General features: G+C 50.1%; 1 protein-coding gene across 2 annotated transcripts in view; it reads left to right on the top strand.

Annotated features, from left to right (window-relative positions):
• Nucleotides 1-367: 367 nt before the first annotated feature.
• Nucleotides 368-24,321, top strand: part of NEDD4L (NEDD4 like E3 ubiquitin protein ligase) — a 335,730-nt gene continuing 311,776 nt past the window's right edge. Inside the window, exon 1 of one of the 2 annotated variants that reach the window (XM_080822006.1) lies at nucleotides 368-697. In XM_080822006.1, coding sequence (XP_080678132.1) covers nucleotides 650-697 — 48 coding nt within the window. In that variant the 5' untranslated portion in view covers nucleotides 368-649. The remainder of the gene's footprint in view (nucleotides 698-24,321) is intronic. The other variant, XM_080822005.1, reaches the window with a different exon arrangement.

The following is a 24,321-nucleotide window of genomic DNA, read 5'->3' as shown; positions in this document are numbered from 1 at the left end:
TGGGTCAGCTCCGAAGGCCAAGCCCGCACCCGCACCGCCTCCCCTCCGCCCGCCCCCAGCCCGGGCAGACCCGCCGCAGGGCCTGGCGATCCCCCGTGCGCCGCTCCGCTGGCCGGGGGTGGGGTGGGCGTGGGGGCAGAGCCCCGCCACCCCGCAGCCCGCGGCCCGCCGCCCAGGCCGGCCTGTGATTGGCTTGGGGGCGCGTGTGCCCGCCCCGGCGAGGCGGGGAGGGTCCCCTCTGGGCGCCTTGTGGGAGGAGGCGGAGGACGGGGCGGAGAGAGCTGGGGCCGCAGGGAGCTAGCGAGGGGGCGGGCGAGCCGGGTTCCGGAGATCCGAGAGCGGGCTCGGAGAGGGGCGGAGAGCGGCGGCCGGGCGAGCGGGGAGGGAAAGCCCGGCGGGCTCGGCGCCGCCGCCCGCTGCACGGCGCGCTCTCGGGACCGCCAGCCCGCACGGCCCCGCAGCCTTCCGGGAGGAAGCGGCGCAGGCAGCGGCCGGGGCGCGCGCTCGGGCTCCCTCACCTGCCGGCGTCCGGCGGCTTCCCCGGCGGGACGCGCGCAGGCCGGGCGCGGAGGAGGAGAGAAGACCGGCCGCTCGCGCCGCAGCCCAGCCGCCCCGGAGCGCCTCGGAACCCGCGCAGGGCGCCGGCTCCATGGCGACCGGGCTCGGGGAGCCGGTCTACGGACTTTCGGAAGACGAGGTGAGCGGCGTCCCCTTCCCGCCTGGGACTCCCCGGGGAGTTCCTGTCCCGCGCCGGTAGGGGAGTGGGGACTGGGCCGACCCTTGGGGTGCGCGTCCCCCGAGCCTGCGGCGGAACCCCAAACGTGGGTGCGCCGGGCAGCGGGGACCCGGCTGGGGGCGGGGGGTGCTCGGGCCCATCCGCTCGGCGCTCGCGCCCCGGGTCCCCAGCCGGGTGCATTGTTTGTAAATAAAGCGGCGCGGCGCTCTTCGAGCCGGGGTTCGCTCGGCCGCTTCCCCGCTTTGGGGGGGTGGGAGGAGGGCGCGTGCGCCTTTGGCCCCCTGTTCCCCCTCCTCTCCCAGCCGCGTCTCCCGGGCTGTTGGTCAACTTTCCGCCTCTCGCCCCTGCAGCTTGAGAGTCCATGATGTGTGTCACGTTTGGGTTTCGGCTGGGGGCCCGCGCCGCGCGGGGGAGCCCGGGGCCGCGGAGGAACCCGAATTGTTCTCAGCCCCCTCCCCCCGGAACTTTCCGGTGATAGTGTCCGCAAGTACGCCGACGAGTGCCTGCTTCTCCCGGTGGGAGTGGGCAAGACGCTCGAACTGGGTGTGTCGGTCCCTCTGGCTTGCAGGGTCGAAACCAGGAGTGTGGATCTTGGGGTCTTTTTTTGGGGGGGGGGGTCGGCCAGCATGGTGGCAGGTGCTACTGGAAACTTCGAGGAAGCTTGCGGCCCTGCCATTTTTTCCCCCTCCCAACGATTCAAAGCCCGGCACCTCCGGGGTAGGTAGAGGGACAAAAGCTCCATCGATCCCCTTTATTAATAAAGCAAATCAAATAAGCCACGCCCCCAGGGCTGTCGGTTTGAGTGGAAAGAGCTTTGTTTCTACCCTCACTCTTTCCTCGCCGTTTCCCATTCCCCCCCTTTGGAAACGATCCTGCTACATCGCTGCTTAGCTCTCTCTCGACCAGCCACGCTCGGCTCTTATTGGTGTGTTGCTCTGCCAAAAAGGGGGGTGGGAGGCCTGTCGCCGGCGCGGCGTGACCGGCGGAGTGGATGGAGCAGGTAGGAGGGGTTTGCCATCTGGCGGGGTGCGCGCTCAGGTCTGGCTCCCCTTTGGAGAGGTGAATTTACAACCCATGAAGCATTACTGAGCAGGGAGGTATCTCCTATACTGGTTGTGCATTTCATGAAAAGTTGATGCCTGGAAATTCAAGGATTTCTGGCTTTCTCTTTTTCTTCCGCTCCTTTTTTTTCTGAGGTTCTCTCTTTCCCTGGTGTTGGGGGGTGGGGTTAGTGGAGAGGCTATAATCTAGACCTGCCCACGTTATGGCTTCTTTCTCTCACCAGCTTGCCTGCTCTGGTATGGGGTGTGTGTGCGTGCGTGCGCGTGCTTTGTAAGTGTGTAATGGAATAGTTATCTTGGGGTGGGGAGACTGTTTGGGGGTATGACCTTTTTTTTCTTCACAGGGCTAGGTAAGGCTTGCTGTGGTATGTAGTTTATCAGAGAATGATCACAATGCAAATTATGTGTGATTTACGTTTTCGATTATTTTGCCTTGCTGTGCTCGTGTGAAATTCCCTTTTTGGTGCAGTTACCTGGGGTTGGGTGAAAAGGATCATTGTTTCTTTCACCCAGGGGGTTTCTCCTCTCCCAGGCTTCTCTCTGGGGCTCCTCTACCCTTTGAGGAGCTTTCCCTTTCATTCTGTACTTCTCCATTTAATTAGCAACCGTAGATGGCTGGCAGTGAGCTTTTAGAAAGGTGCTGAGATACAGACATTCCTAAACAAAGGGCTTTTGAGGTACTGTGGGGGGAAGACAGCTGCACTTCAGCTCTGGTCTCTCTTATTCTGAATTACTTAATTTTTAACAGTGCAATGAAGAAAAATTTATTAAGAGTGTTTTGGGAAATTCAACTGGAGAAAGGAGTCCAATGCATGTCCCTGTTGTTGATTCTTTGTTTACATATCTAGTGTCCCCGTCTACCTAGCATACATCTGGCCTCTCTAGATGAGTTAACTCGGGTCGTCTTAACTGGTGTCCCGTGTGGAAGTGAAGGATAGAATATACACAGAATTGGGGTGTGTGTGTGTGTGTGTGTGTGTGTGAATGAGTTCACTCCTGTATGTTACTACAGGGATGTTGGGGCTCTGTGGGGAACAGCCCAAGGTGATGAAGACATTTTCTTGACTGGGGAATGGCTATGTTGCTGGTACTGTGGGGTTCCCTAGCACATTGTAACACAAAAGACAAGTCGCATCTGTTGTCTTTTTTCAGCTTCTCCTCCCAGTGAAAAAAATAAGGCAGGGCTGTTTTGATGACTTCACATTTCTCTGGTATTTGCTTTTTATGGGAGGTTTCGCACCGTCAGGTTAGCCTTTGGAAAATCAGAGAATGCCTTCGTAGAATATTAACAAATTGTTGAATTTGCACAGCTTGTTTTGTCCCCCTGATTAGTCAGCGTAAGAAAACAAATGAAAGATCTTAACAGACTCTTAGGCAGCCCAGTTGATGAAACCGATGGCCAGGGTTGGTTTTCCAAGGCGTTCCCCCCCCCCCCCCCCCCCGCCGACCCCCGCGCCCCGCCAAAGCGTTTTAAAATGTGAGTGCACTTCAGTTCACGCACTTGGTGTTCTGTGGAATATCACACCTGAAGATATTTTGATGGCTACGTTAGAGTTATACATCTTTTAGCAAAATAGGCGTCCATACCAAGTGCGTTAAGTTAGTTTGTATTTTCATTGGAGGTTGATGGAAAGCATTGTGTGTTTGGAGTGCACTTAGTTTCCTATCCCATCTCAGAAAGATTTCTTTTGCTCTAAATACTGCTGGTGACGAAGCATTGTGGTGAGATGCTGAGGCAGGACCTTGCTGCCAGGTCTCTCCGGCTTGTAGAATGAAAGGGGTTAATTATGGGCTTTGCTTGTGCGAGTGCGTGGACTGTTTATTTTTTGTGTCTTTCCGGCTGACGTTCCTCGAGGAGGTAGAGTTCATATTTACTGATGTGAATCAGGTCACCTTAGGGAAACCAAATTTGAAATTGCCATCCGATGAAGGACTTTGGTGTTAGAGAGATTAACAAATTAAGCAAAACTTGGGATGCAGGGCCCAGCATCAGATTCGGTTTGGAATCAGAACAGTTGGATTAGTTGCTGCATCTGGCTTGGTTCCTTGGCAGTTTTTTGTTTTGCTTTTTGTTTTTATTTTATTTTTTTGGCAATCTGTGGCACATTTTGGCAGTTTACTTGGGAATGTTATTGTTAACCTCTTGAAGTCTTTGATGACAAGGTCTTAGAAAGGTATCCTTTATTGAAAAGATTCTGGGTAAAATAAAAGCTGATGTTTGAACGACAGCTTTTTATCAGATGTGGCATTTTTGGGGTGGTTACAGTGAGGCAGATGGCACAGGAATGAAGGCCAGGCTGACGTGGGATAGTACTTTGAAACCCTCCCTCTGTGTTTTCTACAAACACGAATACTTGGTTAATGTTTCATATTGCCTACTCTGCACCTAGCATTGTGTTAAGGCTTTATGTACTTGTGGTCTCATTTATCCTCAGGAGCCCCCCCACCCCTTAAGCGGTGCTGAGATTTACAGATGAGCACTGGAGGCTCAGAGATGTTAGGTGACCTGCATAAGGACACACAGGAAATTACAGAGTCAGGATTTGAACTCCATTCTTTTGATAGCACAGCCCTAGTTTTTAGCATTCTTCCTCTCTTCCAAGTTCTTGAAAGATTTTCATTGCTAGGTTGTTGAGGTTGATTTGTAGTGGAGATGAACGTCAGACGTTGTAAACAGAAGACTCCTAGGTCCGATTTGACCAGGAGGCTTGCTTGCTTAGTGTGGTTTCCACTGTGTTTTAAAGCTTGGGAATTTTTGCAGAAAATGGCAAAAATCTAACCTCATTGGGGCTCCATTCTCCCGTGGAGAATGTGATTTGCTAGCATCCCCACTACTCCTGACTGTTTTAGAGTTCCTTTTATTCCTATGGGTGGTTTAACCATTGGCATAGGTATATTTTTTCTTTAAAATGCTGTCAACTTTAAGATGCACCATTATTTTATGTACTGCTAAGACAAAAAAAAATTGGTGTCATACTGTGATACACCATTAATTTTATGAAGTATCCTTATTTCAGGATGTTTTAGAATTCCTGACTCTCATTAGAAACCTGGGATAATGGGGTGCCTGGGTTGCTCAGTGGGTTAAGCCTCTGCCTTAGCTTCAGGTCACAAGTCATGGTCTCAGGGTTCTGGGATCAAGCCCCACATGGGGCTCTGTGCTCAGCAGGAGACCTGCTCCCCACCCCCACCCCCCCACTGCCTCTACTTGTTACCTCTCTTTCTCTCTCTCTCTGTCAAATAAATAAATAAATTTTTAAAAAACAAAACCAAACCTGGGATGACCCTGGGCAGTCAGTTTCAGTAGGTTCCTCATTCAATGCTTTCAGGTCAGTTGCTGGTCAGATCTCTGCCTTTCTGTTTCTGAGAAGAGGGGTCGCATCAGGGAAATGCTCTCCTGGGCATTGGCAGAGAAGAAATAGGGAGCCTGCAAGCTAGGCCGCCTGAATAGCCATCTGTAAGTAATTCAGAGTGGTCGTTCATTTTTAAAAAAGTGGTCTGTGTTTTCAAGAGATTCCCTGAAACCCTGCATGCCATGCCATCTTTGCAGCTGGGGTAGACGACCACAAAGATTGCTTTTGGAAATTAGTTAGGATATTGTTTGGACTAAAGGTGGAGGCTGAACTGCAGTTCTGCAGAGGGAGAGAGACGACTTTCCCATTTGTCCCAAGTCCGGATGCGTGAGTCAAGCCCAGCCGTGCCGGCCGGTGCGCTTTCCGCCTGGGACACGAGCGTATTCGAGTTACAGCCTGCATTGTGATTGCTGACATGTAAGAAAAACCCTAAAAGGACCTAGGTTTTATTGTGACATTTAAAAGCAACTTTATAAACCGGCGAATATAATGTGTTGTCTTAAAGGTCTACTCTCATTAGGTTTTTATTTTCTTAAAGGGTTGTGCAGCCTTTGTAGAAACTGACATTTTAATTTATATTCCGTTTAAGTCAGAAGGCTTTAAATTCTCTCGTTCCTGAAAAGCAGTTTCCCTAACTTAAGGAACAAAGCTAGTTTTGTTCAAAGGACTGTGGCAAAATGGGAATCACCAGGCCATGGTTTCTTTCCCGTAGCAGAACACGGTTGAAAGAGAAGTGGTCGAATGGTACCTGGGCGTCTCCGCAGTGCAGCGGGAACCCGCGTCTCAGGAAACTTCCTTGTAAAGGTTTCATGATACTGAATCCTGAGTATGTTTGTTGTTTATTTGGAAGACCTCTCCAGGAAGACAGCCCTGACGTTAGAGGATGGTGTCGCACATCATGGCGCCCGCGCTCTGGAGTTCCTGTGAAATCGCTTCTGCGCTCACTGTGAGGGAAGAAACGTTGTGCTCTTTGCTCGTTTCCTTGTCGCCTGTGTCGTGCGGTTACTTAAACAGCATAGAAGTGCGGTAGTGTGTGACCCGTGAAAGAAAGCAGTTTGTCTTTGACAGATTGAGATCATCTTCAGATTTTTGAGTTAAGAAGGTCTATTTGAGCAGATGTTATTGGTGTCCTTGAATTCAGGGTCCTAGATGAAGAGCAGTAATATGAGATTTTACCTGACGAGTTCTCAGGTGTTTTTGGTGTTGTAGGTCTGTGGAGTGATTTTGGCTTAGTGATCTGTTTAATTGGCAGTACAGCAAACTATACTTTTGACACAGCCGTATGAAAGAGGATCAAAATAATACGTGAGTAATTTCGAAAGTGAGTATTAGAACAGTAGGATTGGGGAAGGCTGTGAGAAGGGCGGCCGGATGTTACTTTCTGTTTTTGTTCTGTTTCTCTTTATGGTCAGCATATAAACAGATGCATCTCACTTTCCGACTATAGGTGGCAATGTTTGTACTGTTTCATGATGCCGCTCCTGGTTGGGAGTTGCCTCTTGGTGGAATATAGAAATGAGAGCCGAATTGAGAGATGAAGATAAAGAAACTAGATTTAGAAACCAGTATTTTCCTACAAACTTAAAAAAAAAATTTGTTCAGGTAAAAACACTTAAGGTGATTGTCAATGTGAGCAGTATTAAGAAACATCCTTTATCCCGGCCATACTAAATCTGGAAGAGGAATGGGCATTTGGATCTGGGGGGAACCCCCCCAAAACATGCACAGAGAAAAGTCCCTTTGAGAACCTTGGTCATGTCCTTTGTTCTTGGGTGCGTAGGGTCTTCTAAAAAAATGCTAGTTCTGTACGGACTGTTCTGGAATTGTTGGCATTGACTTTGAGGAGGAACTAATAATTATCACCACTCCCGAGTATTTGATTGCTGGAGAACTTCTTGATTTCTGAGGTAAGACTGTGGCTCGGGTTCAAGCAGAGAGAAAACCAGCAGTGTAAAGATCTGGGACACACATTTCATGAATACATAGGAGCTCGTTGGAGTTGTACTGATTTGTTCTGAACTTGAGTGGCCTGAATGCGGCTGTTACTGTAATACCTTTAGGTGAGGAAAGCTGTGTTCCATTAGTGCATCTGGGGTAACTAGCTTAAATTTGACCCTCTAGTCGACTTTTTGTCCCTGACTCCAGAGTCCTGTATTGATTCAGAACTTGACAAGTTTAATGGTGAGACTCTCCGATTCCCCCACTGTCATCGAATTCAGTGTTGGGTGACTTCTTGGCAGGCAGGCATCCACTGAGAGATTTCGTATTTTTATGCCTCCTATTCACCAAGAAAAAGGGACCATTGAAAAGTGACTTTGTTTTTTTAAAGAAATTTTTTAAAAAAGATTTTATTTATTTGAAAGAGTGAGACAGCACAAGTTGGGGGGAGAGCAAGGCTCCCCGCTGAGCAGGGAGCCCTATGTGGACTCGATGGGGGCCTTGATCCTAGGACCCTGAGCTCATGACCTGAGCTGAAACCAGGTGTCACATGCTTAACCTACTGAGCCAGCCAGATGCCTGAAAAGTGACTTTTAGTGTAACACGCTGCGATGTGAAATCCAAGATAGAACTTGGAAGGGCTTGTAGGGATCGTGGTGGAATGAAGGGGATGGCCTGGCAGTGGCTGGTCAGGGTCACGTCCCATCACCTGCGGTGTGTTCGCATTCCTGTGGACGGAGGCTTTCCGGCACACCAGGGTGAAGTTTGGATGGATTGCATGAGTGGCTCAGGCACATGTCCGCCTCCTGTCTGCTGGACGGGGGCCGTGTGCTCTTTCTACCTCTTCGAGGGACTGGCGACCTCCAGGGGACCCTGGGGTGCTGCGACAAGGGCAGAGTTGTGCCCGTGACTCTTGGTCTGGCCTGGTAGCCCGGTTTGCACTTTCCCGCTGCATTCGAGGCCTGGCTCTTCTCATTCTCCATGGGGGCCGCTGCGGATCGTGCTCTGCAGTGCACCTTCTAGTGCCCGCTGGGAGGCCTGACTTCGCGGCCGGTGAAGCCCTCGCCGCGGGAGAGCATTGCCGTTGGCGAACGTGGCCAGCACCTTGGTATCTGGTGGGAAGTCCCCACCAGAAGCCGCTGGAACATCTGTTATGAATTAGCGTCTCAGAATGCAGACTTCGTTCAGTGATCTACAGGATTTCAAACGTCCCACGGACGTTTGGGCAACTGTGTTAGAAATCCTGGGTGTGAGGGCTCTGGTGGAAATAGGCTTGGGTCAGAGGTGATGGAGAGGATGAAGATCATCTCTTGATTTTTTTCCCTTTTTAAATGAAGATGTTTGTTGAATGGGTTAGTTTTACTTACATGTGTATGTCTTGTTTTTAAATACTGGAAGTTATTTTGGTCTGTTGTCCTTCCTCCCCCGCCTTACACCCCCACCCCCCAAAACAAAAGCCTGAGCTGTTCAGAGAATTGGCTTAGTAAGTTCTCGGTGTGTATCTCACAGAACTAAAAGCTCCACGTACTTACACTCAAATCTGCAGACTACTTTTAGAACCTGAGTCTGTTGAAAACTCGTGCTCCCCCCACCCCAGTCTCTCTCTCTCTCTCTTTTTTTTTTCCCTCTCTCTCAGTTAATAAGTGATTCATCTTCGGGTGTTAGTCTAGTGCCAACTTCATCTTTGGCAGTTTGGGTTGGAAAGGGGAAGGAGTGTGAGGTTTAAAGAAAAAGCAAAACTGAGAATCCGTTTGCTTCCTTTTATCCTCCTCCAGTTCCCTTTGTGCTTCGTGGCTGGGGTGTGATAATTGGATGCAAGCAGAATGGCAGGCAGGTCGCTTCTAAACTTTGAACTGGCTGTACGTCCTCCCCGTTCGTTAGTAACTCTAGAGGATAAATGCATGTGGCCCTTGGCTTAAGCTCTGGAGGGAGCTGAACCCCGTGTTGATATTGGAATTCCAGAGTATGTTGATGCTGACAATTGAGAAGTTGGTATGTGCCATGCCGTCTGCCTTTGGAAGAGATATCTTCATTTCACTGGCTGTTACTAGTGAAAGAGAACACTTCGAGCTTGGGCTGAGAGCTTTTCCTTTCTTCTCTGAGCAGTGAGGTAGAGAAGAGCATCCTGCCGTCATGGGAGTGGGTGGCCGGGGCGCAGAGGAGGTATTGGAAAGTATTTAATAACGTGGAGAGGTCACTCATCTAACTGGAAGAGTGGGTTACAAAATAGCGGGCGCAGTACAGTCTCGTTGTGGTTAAAAGTATTTATGCATATGGGACACCTGGTTGGCTCAGTTGGGTAAGCGTGTGCCTTTGGCTTAGGTCGTGATCCCAGGGTCCTGGGATCCAGCCCCACAATGGACTCCCTGCTCAGCTGAGAGCCTGCTTCTCCCTTTCCCTCTGCCTACCACTCTCTGCCTACTTGTGCTCTCTGTCAAATAAAGAAATAAAAATTTAAAAAAGGACGTATGCATAGGGAAAAATGACTGGGGATGTATCCCAGGATGTTGATGGTGGCTATCTTTTGAGCAAAGGGATTTCAGCTGATTTTCATGGCCTTTTTATATTTTTTTCTTAGATTTTTCTATAGGGAAGTTTTTCTTAATACAAAAATAAGTTTCAAAGTGAGATAGAAAGAAACCTCCCAAATGCTTGAAGCACTTCAGGCTCTGGGTAAAAATGAGAGCTCTTGCTCAGAACAAATACTGATGGTTTGTGTTCGGTTGAACATATGTTCATCGAGGGCCTGCTGTGTGCTCTGTATTTAAGGATGTCAAGGTCAAGGTTGTGCATTGCCGCTTTTGCTTTTGAGGAGCTCCCTGCCAAGGTGGGAAGCCCAGGGGTAGGTAAAGGGTGGGACATTTTTCAGACAAAGTGACCAGGAAATGAGACTTCTTTTCATTTGTAGCTTGTAGAACAGGTTTGGTTTTCTCCACCATGGACATTTGTATTTTCATACTGGAATTTGTATTTTCATCCTTTTGTGCACTACAGGTGCATAGAAGTAATTTAAATCTTTAGTGGCGTTTTGTGTTCTCTGAAATTTTTGGTGTGCAGTATAAAAACCAAACTGAAATCTGTTTCTCTTCTTGTGTATTTGGGTTTTGCCTGAGTGTCTTGGTGGTGCAGCACTGAATGGTTTTCAATGTCAGAATGGTACTAGTGAGCCAGCTACGTCATCTGTGCAGGTATCTCGGTATCTGGAAGCTGTTGGGAGCAGACTTGGAAAGTCCTTCCAGTATCCATAGGCCCGAGTATGTTTCGTGGTGGTCCCACGTGGTGCAGTTGACCTATGTCACCTTATGTGTCATCTGACACTTGTCTCTCTGTCCCCCCCCACCACCTGCCCGCCGCTTTTAATATTTCCGACATAAGGATGCATCTTACAGCTGATCTATGTGTTTAATGTGGTGGTGGGTTTCTCATACCGCACTCCCTTCCTCCTGTCCCCAGAGTTACAGACTACAGAACTGTGGTGCCTGAGTTGGCCAATCTGAATTTGTGTATTTCGGCAGCCTGTGTGTTATTGTAGATTATTGGTAGTTGTCATGGAGATGAACGTTATCTCTCCCTCTGTTTTGTGTCTGTTAAGTGCCCACCTGGACGGTAAGGGCATGTGCCAGTTCAGTGATGTCACTGAGGAATCAGGTTCCATTCTTCACTCCGCTGTCTAAAGTCTAGTCCTTTTTAGAGCCCTGTGGGTCCTAGGGGGCCTGCCAATGGCAACCAGAGCTGTGTTTTTTTTCCCCAACTTGTAGAGCAAAGGGAATGGCTTCCTGTGTCTTTCTTTTGAGAGTAAAGAAATTTCATTCCCAGAGACACCCAGGCAATCTTTTGTGTCCCACTGGCCACGGAATCTTCCATCTCCTTATCTCTCAACTAGCTAATGGCGAGGAGGGGATGGAATTACCTTTAGTTTTCTAAGGTTCTACCCCTTGAGCTGAGGGGAAGTCCATGATGACCTTACAGCTGGGTAATTGACCCACCTTTAGAAACGCCCATGGCGCTGTGAGAGCACATGCTCCCTTTCTCTAGGGAGGCAACCCCAATATTCATTTAAGTATTGCATGGATCTCTGGGTGATACACTGTGTCCCTTCTCTTAACAGTTGAAAGGGGTTTTCTTTTCTTTTTAATGGTCTAGTGACTTATGGCTGAGTAGGTTTGGTCCCCCAAACATCCACCCACAACGGTGAAGAAAGAGAAGGATACTGCAGTAAACCTCCCCCTTGGGAGGGGGGAAAAATGAGAAAACTGAGCATGGTGGCCAGCAGATCAGGACTGGCCCGGAGTCCCTGGCTTGGTCAGGTGGTCTGGCAGCTTCGGGCCCTGCTGGGTTACGCCGAGTGTGAGACCCTCCCGTGGTCCGTGTCCTCTGCAGCTGCACCTGGCTGGGGCGGGCACCTGCTCGGTGTGAGTGTGGGGCTTTAGGGTTGTGTGTCTGGGGGTTGAACAGCCACAGGCTAGTGTCATCTGACCTGAGTGTTGCTCCTGGGAGAACTTCGAGTCGGGTTTGTTTGCTTCTAGTCAAGTCCTTGGGCTGGTGAGAGCAGCTAGTGACCTTATCTAGATGAGGTCCGTGGTTCTGGGGATTTCTGTGTCTTAGTGTCTGGTCTCTGTGCCCTGTTCATTCCCTGTTCCTTCCCAGGGCTTCTGCTTCAAGGCAATTTGAAAGGAGCCTGGAATGAAGAGACGCACAGTTCTGGTGCCGCAGCCCGCTGGGTGCTTGAACCCACTCTGCCTCTGCTCTGCCTCTTCAGAAAGACCAGCTTCCCCGGACTGGGACTGTGGGACCCACAGGACCCCTCTGCCTGCCCCCTGACTCGGCCGTTTCTGTTTGATGTATATAGCCCTTTGTAGACAAAATCTGTTCTGGTTAGGGCTCCTGACTGCAAGCGACAGTGACCGGTCCAGATGAAGTTAAGCAGAAAGGGATTTATTGAAGGCATTTTGGATAGTGCAGAAGTACCTGTCAGGCTGGAGACCCAGGCTTGACTAGTAACAGTTCTGGGGCAAGGAAGGGTTTGCACCCCACATCACGGCCAGAGAAGCCTGGCTCCCTGTCGCCAAATGCCGCCCGTGACCTGGTTCCTCCTGTCTCTGGATGCTGTGTGGTGGCCCGCCTCCTGCTGGGCTGCGCCAGCTCTCCTCTGCTTACCTGTGTCGGGGCCTCACAGCCACTCAGGCTCAGCGATGCAAGAGAAGGACTCACAAGACCCAGAAATGGTTCTACTCGCAGTTACGGTTTCTTACAGTAATAGGATACGGAGCAAAATCCACAGGGAAAGCTGCGTGCACTGGGGTCCGGAGGAAGCTGGGTGCTGAGCTTCCGGGAGGCCTCTCCCCACGGCCACACGGGCTCCAGGCCCAGGGATTTTATCGGGGGTGGGGAGTGGGGAGAGCTCCCCTGTAAGCACCCTCTGTCTGGCACGCCCTACCGTTCCCTCCTCCGGGAAGGAGAGTCGGTGTTCCGCGTGGACCACGTGCTTGGCACAGTCCCGGCACAGCGGGGCATATTGCTCATTTAGGGAACATTTTTTATCTGTGGAGGGAACCGTTGCCCATTCGAGTTCCCAGACCCCAGCCGAGGGCAGTCTTGAAAGCAGGCTTTTGTAAGGAGAGCGGTCTCGGGCTGCCGCGCGGCTTCTGTCCTGCAGCCCGCCTCTTGGAGGCCTTGGCCAGCCTCTGTCGTGGTGCAGCCCAGGGAGCCGTGCGAGGGCTCTGCTCCTCCCTTCTGAAATTCTCGGTGTCCGTCCTGGGAGGTGGGCCTGGCCTCCCAGCAGAAGTCGCACTGTGGGGGATCCCCAGACATAGGAATTGTTTTTAGGTGCTGGCCAGCGCCGCATCCCCCTCCCCAAAAGAAGACCCCGCTAAGCACGCCTCGGGCCCATTTTAAACGTTAAAAGGGCTTGCAGTAGTGAGGCCATGCGGTGTGTGCTGAGCCGTGGACGTCTCTGCGTCAGGGAGAGGCTGTGACATGTTTTTGTGCCCTCGATGGGGGCTGAGTCATCTGTGTCACCCCCCTGCTCCAGTGCTGTAGGGGTGCAGACACTCTCCAGGGACTTACAGTATAATAGGGGAATATGATAGGGGTTGAGCTGAGCCCAAATGAGGTGTTGCCAGCTACTTGAGGTTTGGAGACAGAATATTCCAGATGGGGGAAGAGCAACCATGAAGGCCCCAAGATGAAGATGAGCTGGAGGAACAGAAGGAAAACCAGAGTGGCTGGAGCTTGGTGGGGGGCCAGCAGGCAGTGGGGTCAAAGAGGGGCGCCGGGGACAGATCGGGAATGACCTTGACAGCCGCTGTGGAGGTCTGGGGTTTCCTCTGTGTAGGGGGAATCCGTTGGAAGGTTTCTGGTAGGGGAGTAGCAGGATCTGACTTGTGACTTGAAGGGGCTCTGGGGAAGGGGTTGTTGGGGGCAGGATAGGGATGAAAGCAGGGAGGCCAGTCAGGGAAGTGGGGTACTGGTCGGTGAGGAGGTATGGCAAGCTGGGATTCGGGTGGGGCTCGGCAGGGGGAGGTAGAGTGGAGGGACTGGGCATAGGTTGGGGAGGAATTGTCTGGAACTTAACAGTTCCAGAGACAGGACCTAGGATTTTGGTGTGAGCAGTTAGGTGGAATGTTCATTCCTGGGAGGAAGACTGGAAAGAACAAGATTGGGGGGGGGGAATCTGGAGATCAAAAGGTCTGTGTTGAGGGTAAAAGTAATACACCTGCGAAGCATCCGCAAGATCCCAGCTGGCAGGTGGATGTGAGTGTCTAGAGCCCAGTGGAGCTCTCTAGGCGGGGATGGGACATTGGGGCCTTTGGTGGCTAGTTGACACTTGAGACCTGGGACTCTGGAAGGTGAGGACTCGGGTGGAGGAGATGGGCAGGCCCTGGGCGAGGAGGGTGGCTGCTGGGATGGGATTGGCCAGCATTCCTGCTCCTGTGGGGCCCCTGGGGCTGGGAACCTGGGGGCGGCTGTGTTGGGATGGGTGGGAATGGATGCCCTGGGGAGGAGAGCAGACACGTGGGGACTAGAGGCAGCCCTTTGGAGGAATTTTGCTCTGAACACAGGTGGAGACCTGTGGCTGCCGGAGAGAAAGGAATGGATCCTGGAGGATGTTTTCTGAAGTTAGGAGACCCCAGAGTGTGTATGTGTGTGGAGGGGGAGAAGTTGGTGCGGTAAGGGGGTCTGCCTACGCAGAGAGCTTGGTATGATCACTGCTGTTTGGTTCCTGGGCCTGCATTCAGAACCATCTCTGGTTGTGTTGGCATAGCTGACCCTTCAGCTGCCTCGGGCCAAGGAGGTAGAAGCACTGATGTGGCGGTGCTGACCTTCTCCTGCCCGGTGAAGGCAGGTGATGGTGGAAGGGGGTCATGAGGATGAGTAGGCCTACAGTGGGAAAGGCGCGGAGCACGGAGTCAGCACCAGATGTGGTGGAGCTGGCCTGGCCATGCTGGGCTCTGGGAACCAGCCCGGTGGCAGCCAGCGCTACGGGACGCACACCTACTTCATGCCTCGTGAGTGAGATCACAACCCAGAATTTAAAGTCTGCACAGAGGAGAATTGAGTTTTTTCACCTTTCAAATGGAATGTCAGGCTTGGGAATTACCATTCTAATTCATGGTGGGTAGCCTCAGTGGGGTTCCTAGTGTCCTCTCTCTTCTCTCTCTCCCTTCTCTCTCTCATTGCCCTGACTCTTTGAAATGCTTTTATAGGCTTATATTTTATATCTTTAAAGCAACTTCAGTCTTGTTAGAATGAGGCTGGTCTTAATACCCAAAAAGGTTAATAATTGCAGGAAGGGACGGGAATGCACACTCACGGATCGCTTCATGGATAGAATGAGGTGGGTCGGCAAGTCCAAGTTCCTTGATGTCCTTGTTGAAGAAGCAACTGCTTGGTTTTATTTTTTTTTTTTGAAGATTTTATTTATTTATTTGACAAAGAGAGATCACAAGTAGGCAGAGAGGCAGGCTGAGAGAGAGGAGGAAGCAGGCTTCCCGCTGACCAGAGAGCCCGATGTGGGGCTCGATCCCAGGACCCTGGGATCATGACCTGAGCCGAAGGCAGAGGCTTTAACCCACTGAGCCACCCAGGCGCCCCAACTGCTTGGTTTTATTATTGTGATTTTAACTCCCAGGCAACAAGGACCGTGCCCTTCTCTGCCAGGCAGCCTGAATTCTGGAGTTTGCAAAATGGCATTTCAAGCAGGTGCTCTGGTGTGGACAGTGACAGTTCCAACTGTTCTTTGCCCTTTTAAGAATCTGTGGAAAATGAAACCCAGGTGTGTCAGAGAATCAAAGGCGAGTCGGGTCTTGCCCTTCTGTTGAATGTATTTGCTTTTCTTGGGGGCTTGGAGAGGCAAGAGGTCTGTCTTTTCAGTTAGAATTTTGCTCTTACCTATCCCTGCCCCCCCCAAATTCTAGGTAATGGCATAGACTAGGAAAAAGGGATAATCTCTATGGTATGAACAACTTAGGATTCAAAAAAGACCTTAAAAATGAATTTTTTTGTGGGGGGTGTGCCTGCGGCTCTGGCTCCCTGCAGGTGTCTGATCTTTTTTTTTTTTTTTTTAAGATTTTGTTTATTTATTTGACAGAGATCGCAAATAGGCAGAGAGAGAGAAGGGGAAGCAGGCTCCCCGCTGAGCAGAGAGCCCCTTGCGGGGCTCGATCCCAGGACCCTGAGATCATGACCTGAGCCGAAGGCAGAGGCTTAACCCACTGAGCCACCCGGCGCCCCTGTCTGATCGGTTTTAAGACCTGCCTACACACAACGATTGCCCGTGGTGGGCTGTGAAGGAGCAGAAACGACTTTACAGGACGTTGCTTTTCGGTCTGGGGCGTGAAGATGGGTGGAAAAGCCAGCTAGGGTGTCCAGCTTCACACACTGAGCTTCTGAGCTGAGTTCTAAGACATTTTTTTTTAAATTTGACAGAGACACGACGAGAGAGGGAACACAAGCAGGGGGAGTGGGAGAGGGAGAAGCATGTTCCCCACGGAGCAGGGAGCCCGAAGTGGGCCTCGATCCCAGGACCTCGGGACCATAACCTGAGCCGAAGGCAGAGCTTAATGACTGAGCCCCCCAGGTGCCCCCTGAGCTGAGTTTTAGATGCAAATAAGCGAACAGCTAAAATTTGAGCACTTTCCACATGTTCCATGCTGATACTAAGATCTTAACAAAAACGACCTCCCCTAATCATCCCATCAGGTCTTTGAGGCGGGTCCTCCTAGCTCCGTCCTCTGGGGTTGGGGCGAGAAACTGAGGCACGGAGATGTTAATGGGCTTGCTCAGAGCATCACAGAGCTAGTAACTGGCAGAACCAGGACTTGAATCCGGGCAGCCTGGCCCCTGGGACCGTGGATGGAACCACCACGCCCTGGGGTCCCACGGGGTTTTTTCACAGAGGAGGCGGAGGGCCCTGGTGGCAGGATTGAAAGGCAAAGAGGGAGTGGCTGTGTGTGGACAGCCTGTGGACCTAGTTGAGGAACTGGGTCCCCATCCACTGAGACACTTTGGGAAACTGGTGTCAATTTGGGCTTTTCTGGTGCTCACCGTGCAGCAAGGGGAGAGTGGGTGTGAGGTGAGTGACGGCAGGCGGTCATGCAGCCGGCCTGGTAGAGAGGGTGGAGATGACCGTGGGAACCGCAAGGGGGATAAAGGCAGGAGTTTAGGACTCAGGTGGCGTTGGATTGATGACTGGTTGATTAGCTGAGAGAAAGGAAGGACTCGAATCACCCACGTTTCCTGTTTCCTTGGGCCACATGATGGTAGGAAGGGGGAAACCTACATTTATTTATTTTTTAATTACCATTATTTCTTAAAGATTTATTTAGAGCGTGGGCGTGAGTGGAGGGAGGGGCAGAGAGAGAGGGAGAATCCTTGAGCATACTTAATTCCCATGGAGCGTAGAGCCTGACGTGGGGCTCAATCCCAGGATCCTGAGATCATGACCTGAGCCGAAGAAATCAAGAGGTGGCCGCTGAACTGACTGAACCCTCAGGTGCCTTGAAAGTTGCATCTATTAAATACCTAAATACAAGGGTTCTAAACCGGGGCACGCCCTTCCAGCATTTGGCAGTGCCTGGCGGTATTTTTGGTTGTCACAGCTTGAGAGGTGCTGCTGGCCTCTGGTGGGTTAGAGGGAGGGGATACTGTTAAACATCCTACAAGGCATAGGGCATGTGCCCAAGGAAGAAACACCTGGCCCCGAATGCCAGGAGGGCCAAGGTTGAGCAGTCCGAGTCCAGCGTATGCCAGTTTTACATAGCTCGCTAGCTTACCCCGTGAACCAATCGTGAGACATTATAAATCCGGTCTTTCACATTTTTCCAGTGAGAAATTGGAGGGGAGCAGGGCCAAAGCCAGGGAGCTAGTAAGTGCCAGAGTCGGAATTTGAACCCATGTCGGAATCCAGACATGCCTTCTCAGTTCTCCTGCTGCTCTAACTCCTCACCTGCCTGCAGAGGAAGAGGCTCGCGGGACCCAGGGGTTCTTTTTCCGTAGCGTTGGCTCCAGACTGGAGGAGGCAGGAAGGAAGATGGTTATTTATATTCACTTCTGCATAGGATCGAAGAGCTCTGCGTCTTCCGATCCTGAAGGTCTTACAGTGAGGATTTCGCAGAAACATGATCATTTAGAAGTTGGCTTCCCCCTGCAGGTCTAAATATGGGAACACATACTATCTTCCTTTAAAAATACTGCTGTTAATTTATGGTAAGATAAAAATGCAGACATTTTAATTTCCAAACCCTGTTTATTCCTTGTGCATATGAACTGTTGCAGGCCCCCTCTTAGTAATCTAATTACTAAGAATCCCTTTGGGAAAGGATAACACAAAGAGGGGAATTTGGAAGGAAGATCCTATAGGACTGCTTGGGATTTAGAGCTAAATGTAAAAATACGTTGATTGGCCAGAGGTAAGGAGCCCTTTTGAGAATCCGTTTGCTTTTTTGTGGTCTAGAATGACCCGACGGCTTTTGGCAGCTCAGGATGCAGTTGCTAGTGCTCGAATGGGGCTTCTAATTATCATCCATCTCCTGGGCGGATTCCGGGTGTGTTAGCAGCCTTCCGTGATAGCTCTGAACACTAGAGCTTTGAGATCAAGGTTTCACATTTGAACTCTCCATGATAACCTATTATTGATATTTTCAGGGTTATATATTTTAAGATCTGGTCTTGGATGGTGATGTGAGGGAGGCTGCCACACCGACATTGGGGTAGGAACTTACGGGCAGGATTTGTCTGTTGGAAACAGCCTTTGTGTTGTATGTTCTCATTTTTTTTGCTGGCCCCACGGTGTCCTGGCGCTTGGGCTGCTGGGGCCGTTTGGTGAGGGTGGAGTTTGTCCTTACCCCGTTGGATCTGTTGTGCTGAAACAGATGGGGCTCTTCAGTCCAGTCCTCTTTGCTGCACCTGCTAATCTGTGGTCTCTTCTGTGAGAGTTGGTGCTTAGGGAAGACTGGAGGGCAATCCCCTCACGGAGTTTGGCAAACCAACAGCAGAGCTGCAAGCTTTATGTTGGGAGAGTTCATGTTTTCATCCTGGCACAGATGCATACAAAGTCAGGGTGGAAATGAGACAAGGAGGACCTAAAACTTCACTGTTTGCTGCCGTCTTGGTGTTTCTGGCTGCTAGCCTGTTTTACACCACATGAGCATTGAACCTGTGTTGTTTCTGCTCTTTTCAGAGCCCTTGTTTAGGTTCACAAGCATAACCCAAAAGTAGTAACAGGAAATTTTGATAAACTGAAGGCATGATCAGTGAAAAGACCTCTTGTAAATATGGGTCAGTATTGAGGCATAACCGTCAAAATAACAACATAATGTTTATTCACTATGCTAATGTTCCTATAACTCATTGCTTAACTGATGGGGCTGAGCTGTTTTCTGCCCCAAGACTTCCCAGTGAGGAAGACCTTATTCTGTATTGCTTGTTTTGGGAAGAACAATTAATTGCATTTCCTTTTTGGGGTGGGGGGCAGATCATAGGCATCGTGAAGTAGACCTCCTTTAGAAGGAGAACACGAGTGAGGACTCCCTGTGTTGCTTTAAATTATTTTTTATTATGTGTCTTAAAGCATGTCTAAACATAAAAGGAATAAACATGTTTATAGTGCACGTATCACCATAATGATCCCCAAGACCAATGTGCAGATTCGTTACAAATCTAATTCCCAGCCTCATTCAGTTGAACCATGATTTTAATGTGACAGCTGATACTGTTTTACTAAAACCACAGCTATTGTATCTGTGCTAGGCAGCTAGGACAGGTTTTCCTTTCCTGACCTATCACGTGTGGGGACTTGGGGGACTTGATTTAATTCTGTTTTCCTTCCGTTATTCAGAGTTTTACTGTATCGTGTGCTAAGCACGAAGGCCTCTTGGACTTCAAGTCTTGTTAGCTGGAGACCCAGCAGAGGTTCTGCTTCTGTCTTGACCATGAACACAAGTGCCAGTGGAACCTCTGGCAATCAGAGGCAGTGCTGAGCTCCATGAGATGGCCATCTAGGTGATCTAGACTGTGCCTGTATTAGTGTATGAGGATGGTCATCGCTGGAGGCTCCCTGTGCAAGGTGTGGTCCCTGCTCTCCAGTGGGATCCAGCAGGGAGGGGATTCTGATGGTAGGCGGGGGAACCTCTTTGGGAAGCTGATGAATTTTTCTGTCTGTTGGCTCTGGCGTTATACAGCCGTGATGGGTCAGAAGCGGGGGGACTCTCACATGGCCCCAGCAATGCATTGTCAGTTAGCTCTAATACATCTTAAGCTGCTGTTAGATCTTTTACAGGTCTTGCCTTTATTGTTTTTTTTTTTTTTTAAGATTTTTATTTATTTATTTGACAGAGAGACAGACAGTGAGAGAGGGAACACAAGCAGAGGGAGTGGTAGAGGGAGAGGCGGGCTTCCCACTGAGCAGGGAGCCCGATGCGGGGCTCCATCCCAGGACCCCGGGATCATGACCTGAGCTGAAGGCAGACGCTTAACGACTGAGCCACCCAGGCGCCCCAGCCTTTATGGTTAAAGACAGTTTGGTGCTGAAAATTACCCTGGTAAAATAACACAGTTCAGGGGCACCTGGGTGGCTTAGTTGGTTCAACATCTGCCTTTAGCTCAGGTCGTGATCCTGGGGTCCTGGGATCGAGTTCCGTGTCAGACTCCCTGCTCTGCGGGGAGTCTGCTTCTCCCTCTGTCTCTGCACGCCCCATCATGAGTAAGTAATAATAAAAGTAACACAGTTCATTCAGTCTCCTCTTTCCATTCCTTAGCCCTTTCCCTTTCCCCCCGTCACCATAAATGACCTTGCCAATTTTCCAGGTAGTAAATGCTTTTGTTGGATTTTTCTTTTTCATGGCAACCAGAAATCAGTGATTGGCTCTGGAGTTCCCAGCATGGCAGACCTTGGGTCTCTGTGCTCTGCACAGCATGTAGCTGGGGTCTCGGCTATGCAGACCCGCACACGGTTCCTGAATAGCTTTGGTATTCTTGCCTTAAAAGAATTCCTGCCTCCCTTTGCTTTTAACCAGGGATGATCATTACATAAGGAACATTTTCTTAACAGATCGACTGGATGCCGCCCATCTAAATGAGCATTGCCGTTCAAGGTGGGTTCGTGGGAGGGTAACTGTAGGTCAGTGAATTTCTCGGTAATCCTTACTCTGCAAAACTGCCTTTTCAGCCAGGTTGCTGTCCACATTAGCCTCATTGCCTTACAGTAACACCTCATTAAAATGCTCTTAACTGGATTGAACACTCATCTTAGTCACTATGGCTGGCTTTGAAGCTGTTTCTGGAGATTAAATTTTTCCCCCGGGAAAGCATACTTGCCCACCGCTCAGGGTGTTGGGAGGTAACGGGATATGGGCTCTGATGGCCACTCCTCCAGTCGAGAAGGTCTGAGAACGTGTCGAATGAGGACTTTCCGTTGAAGTAAGTGTTTAGAGTCCCAGGGTGGCTAGAATGGCGTGCCAGAGTGAACTCGTGCTGGAGTCCGAAGGAATTGGCCATATTCTTCAAGGTACGTATCTTGTAGAGTTAGTATCAGGGAATAAACTTCAGGGGCGCCTGAGTGGTTCAGTCATTAAACATCTGCCTTCGGCTCAGGTCGTGATTGGGGTCGAGCCCCTCATCAGCCCCTCATCAGCCCCTCATCGGGCTCCCTGCTCAGCGGGAAGCCTGCTTCTCCCTCTCCCACTCCCCCTGCTTGTGTTCCCTCTCACTTTCTCTCTGTCAAATAAATCAATAAAATCTTAAAAAAAAAAACTTCATATAAATATTTAACAAAAGTAAAAGCAGAAACTACTGAATTCTCTTACAGTAGAAATATAGACCCATCCCCCTTCTGCCCTCCTCTCCCCGCCTCAGTCCCTTCAGTTGTGTGTTTCCTGTTACTTCTCATGGTATTTTTGGAAACCTTTTGTAAATCCTGTTGTGAAGCCTCTGTTTTCGTAGAAGTGAGTTGGTTTGGGGCTTTACTTGGGGCATTGATTTCTGGGCACTAGGAGATACAGTCACTGGCTGAGCAAGCACTTTCTCCAATGCTACCCGCTCGTTTGGGGATTGGGTTGATTTCTGTGAGTTTCTAAACTTAGATCTTTCCTGCATGCCCACAGTGGATTCAGAATTTGTCATCTTTCAGTGATCCTTGATATGCTCACAACGTAAGCATTTTAGGGGCCTTTCTTTTAAAGTGAACTTAAGCGTGTTTGCGGTTTCCACTGAGAAGAGCAGCAGCGGAACGAGGTGGGATTGGGCAGCACCAAGTGGAGCTCCGTGGAGGCCCGTTGGCGCGGACGCTCGTGGTGCTGGCTTAGGGTTTGGAGCAAGCAGCTCTCATCCTGGCGTAAAACAGGTCTGGATGAAAGTCCAGATTCGCCAGTCAAGCTTGCACGTGTTTCACTCTGATTTTGAGGGTGTCGGTGTGCATCTGGTACCACGGTGACCTCGGGCCATGAAGAGCGACCATAAAGGGAAGTGATAGGAGATCCTGGTGTCACCACGCAGCTCTGATGGGGCCTTTTAGTGAAGAAATTGAGCTTAAGCTAGAAGTAAGAGGAGTAGCTTTGTGAGGACTTGGCAGTACTTTCTTCAGGGCTCTTGTGACTGCCCGCAGTGACCGTCCTTTCTGATGTGTCATTTGCATCCCAGCGGAGCTCTGGAGTGGAAGCTGGAGAGAGAAACAGAAGCAGGTGTGCTGCAGATGGGAGGTGAAGGGAGGCGCCCCGGGAAGCTGGCACTTCTCAGCCAGGCTGGGAGCCCGAGGATTCTAGAGGACAGCTGGTGGCAGCAGCAGGGGGCGTGCAGGTGGTCAAGGTGGGGCATTGGAACCCCAGGGGTGTGTGTGGAACTTCCTTGAAGGGCGAGGTGGGTTCGCACTGTTCAGCCACAGGGCTGCACAGTTTTACACACAAAGAATAGAGCGTCCCCCCTCGCTGTTCTCCATCCTGATTTGTTTGTAGGCTCAGCAGAGAGAAAGAGGATTGTCACTTGCGCAATGGAGGAGCTAGATGAGGAAACGACTAAATAGGATTCTGGTAAGTGACAAAGGAGATGAACGAGAACAAGCTCTCTTACTGTCTTGTGTTAGGGGGCGGGCTGTGCTTTAGCATTGCTGCACAGGACACCGAAAGGAAACCTACCTACAAGGGAAGATGTCTGCTCCCCACTTACACTTTCTCTTTTTTCCCCATTACTCATCCAAGAAAGGTAGACACTTGAGAAGTCAATGAGGTGGATGGCTGGGGACCAGGTTTGGCCCTGAAGTGATGGGAGGGCCTGGTTGGTAGGAGACAGAGTGAGGCCTCTGAGGGCCCTGGATCATTCATTTTCCTTTTGAAAAGTTTGTGTTCCTCTATAGCTCCTTGTTACCTACCCTTCTCTCAAATGGTTTATCAGGTATTAGGACGATCTCTTAAGGCCTTGTGCAGCCAGTGTTAACGGCCTGATGAGCACCGTGAAGGCTTCATTTCTACAACTTTTCAACAGTCGCTGAGCTCTGGCAATGTTGGAGCTGTACAAGGGGCTGTCTCCCAGGAACCGACTCTCAGAAGTTGAAACCGACATAAATTTAGCAGTGTGGGAAAATTATTATTAAAAGCACTCTAGACTCTAATCATTTTTCTCTTTCCTAAGCTGAGTGTAAGGAAGTGGTTGATGCTAGGGATTCCCCAGGAAGAAAGTTAGCCTGGATTAGAGGGCAGTGCTTATAAACTGTTCATATCTTTTTTATCCATACTTCTAAAGTAGCTGTCTCTGCGAACTCGAGGAGGAAGTGTTAATGTTGGAATGCTGGGTGACACCATAATACTGAGTTTTACTTTTAAAAGGTTTTATTTATTTTATTTGACAGACAGAGATCACAAGCAGACAGAGGCAGGCAGAGAGAGAGAGGAAGGGAAGCAGGCTCCCTGCTGAGCAGAGAGCCTGATGGGGGCTTGATCCCAGGACGCTGGGATCACGACCTGAGCGGAAGGCAGAGGCCTTAACCCACTGAGCCACCCAGGCGCTCCATCGTAATACTGAGTTTTAAATGATGGTATATACCCCACTGAAATTTCATGCAAGAATAGAGAAGGCTCTAGAACTCCCGAATGGGCAGAGTAAGGGCCTCTGGACATGTATGCCACAAATGCATTGAGAGCAATGGCAAAAGCTAGAGATACCTGCTTTTCCAGAACTTCGCTAAAGACTTGCAACAATTTGAGGAAAACTTGTTCAGGAAAAACAGTGAGGTCTCTCAATAGGAATAGTGAACCTCAGTGGGAACAGGGGTGTTTTAACTTGTGTTAATCCCTCCCCCCAGCTGCATTGTGACCGTGAGAGCTGACAGCCTTGCATGCAGATATGGTAGTTGTGAAAACCAACAGTCTGGGAGCCCTTAGATGGGGCAGAACAGAATTTTGGAGCTCTCTAGAATGCCTGCTCCGGCAGGAAATGTCAGTATCTGATTTGCCTGGCAGCTTGCTTAAAAAACTCCATTTTTCTGGCTTCTCTTTATTTGGCCTGACTCGGTTCACTTTGTGTAAGGGGCTGTACTCATTGAGCATTTGTTGGAAACAATCAGATGCAACTGCTAATCACAGTGCCCTGAGGATGGTCTTGCTCGTTAGGGCCAACTAGTAACTGACAAAATATCCTAAAAGAAAGACCTGAGAATGAAACATCCATCAAGGGCTTTGGAAAAGTCTAACCCATTTCTGGGAATTTACAAAGCTTTGCACATGCACAGGAAGGACCTAAGAAGACT

The sequence above is a fragment of the Martes martes genome (assembly GCF_963455335.1).
Source record: "Martes martes genome assembly, chromosome: 13".
NCBI lineage: Eukaryota > Metazoa > Chordata > Mammalia > Carnivora > Mustelidae > Martes > Martes martes.
Note: the sequence above shows the minus strand (reverse complement) of the source record. Positions and strands in the feature narration are given on the sequence as shown.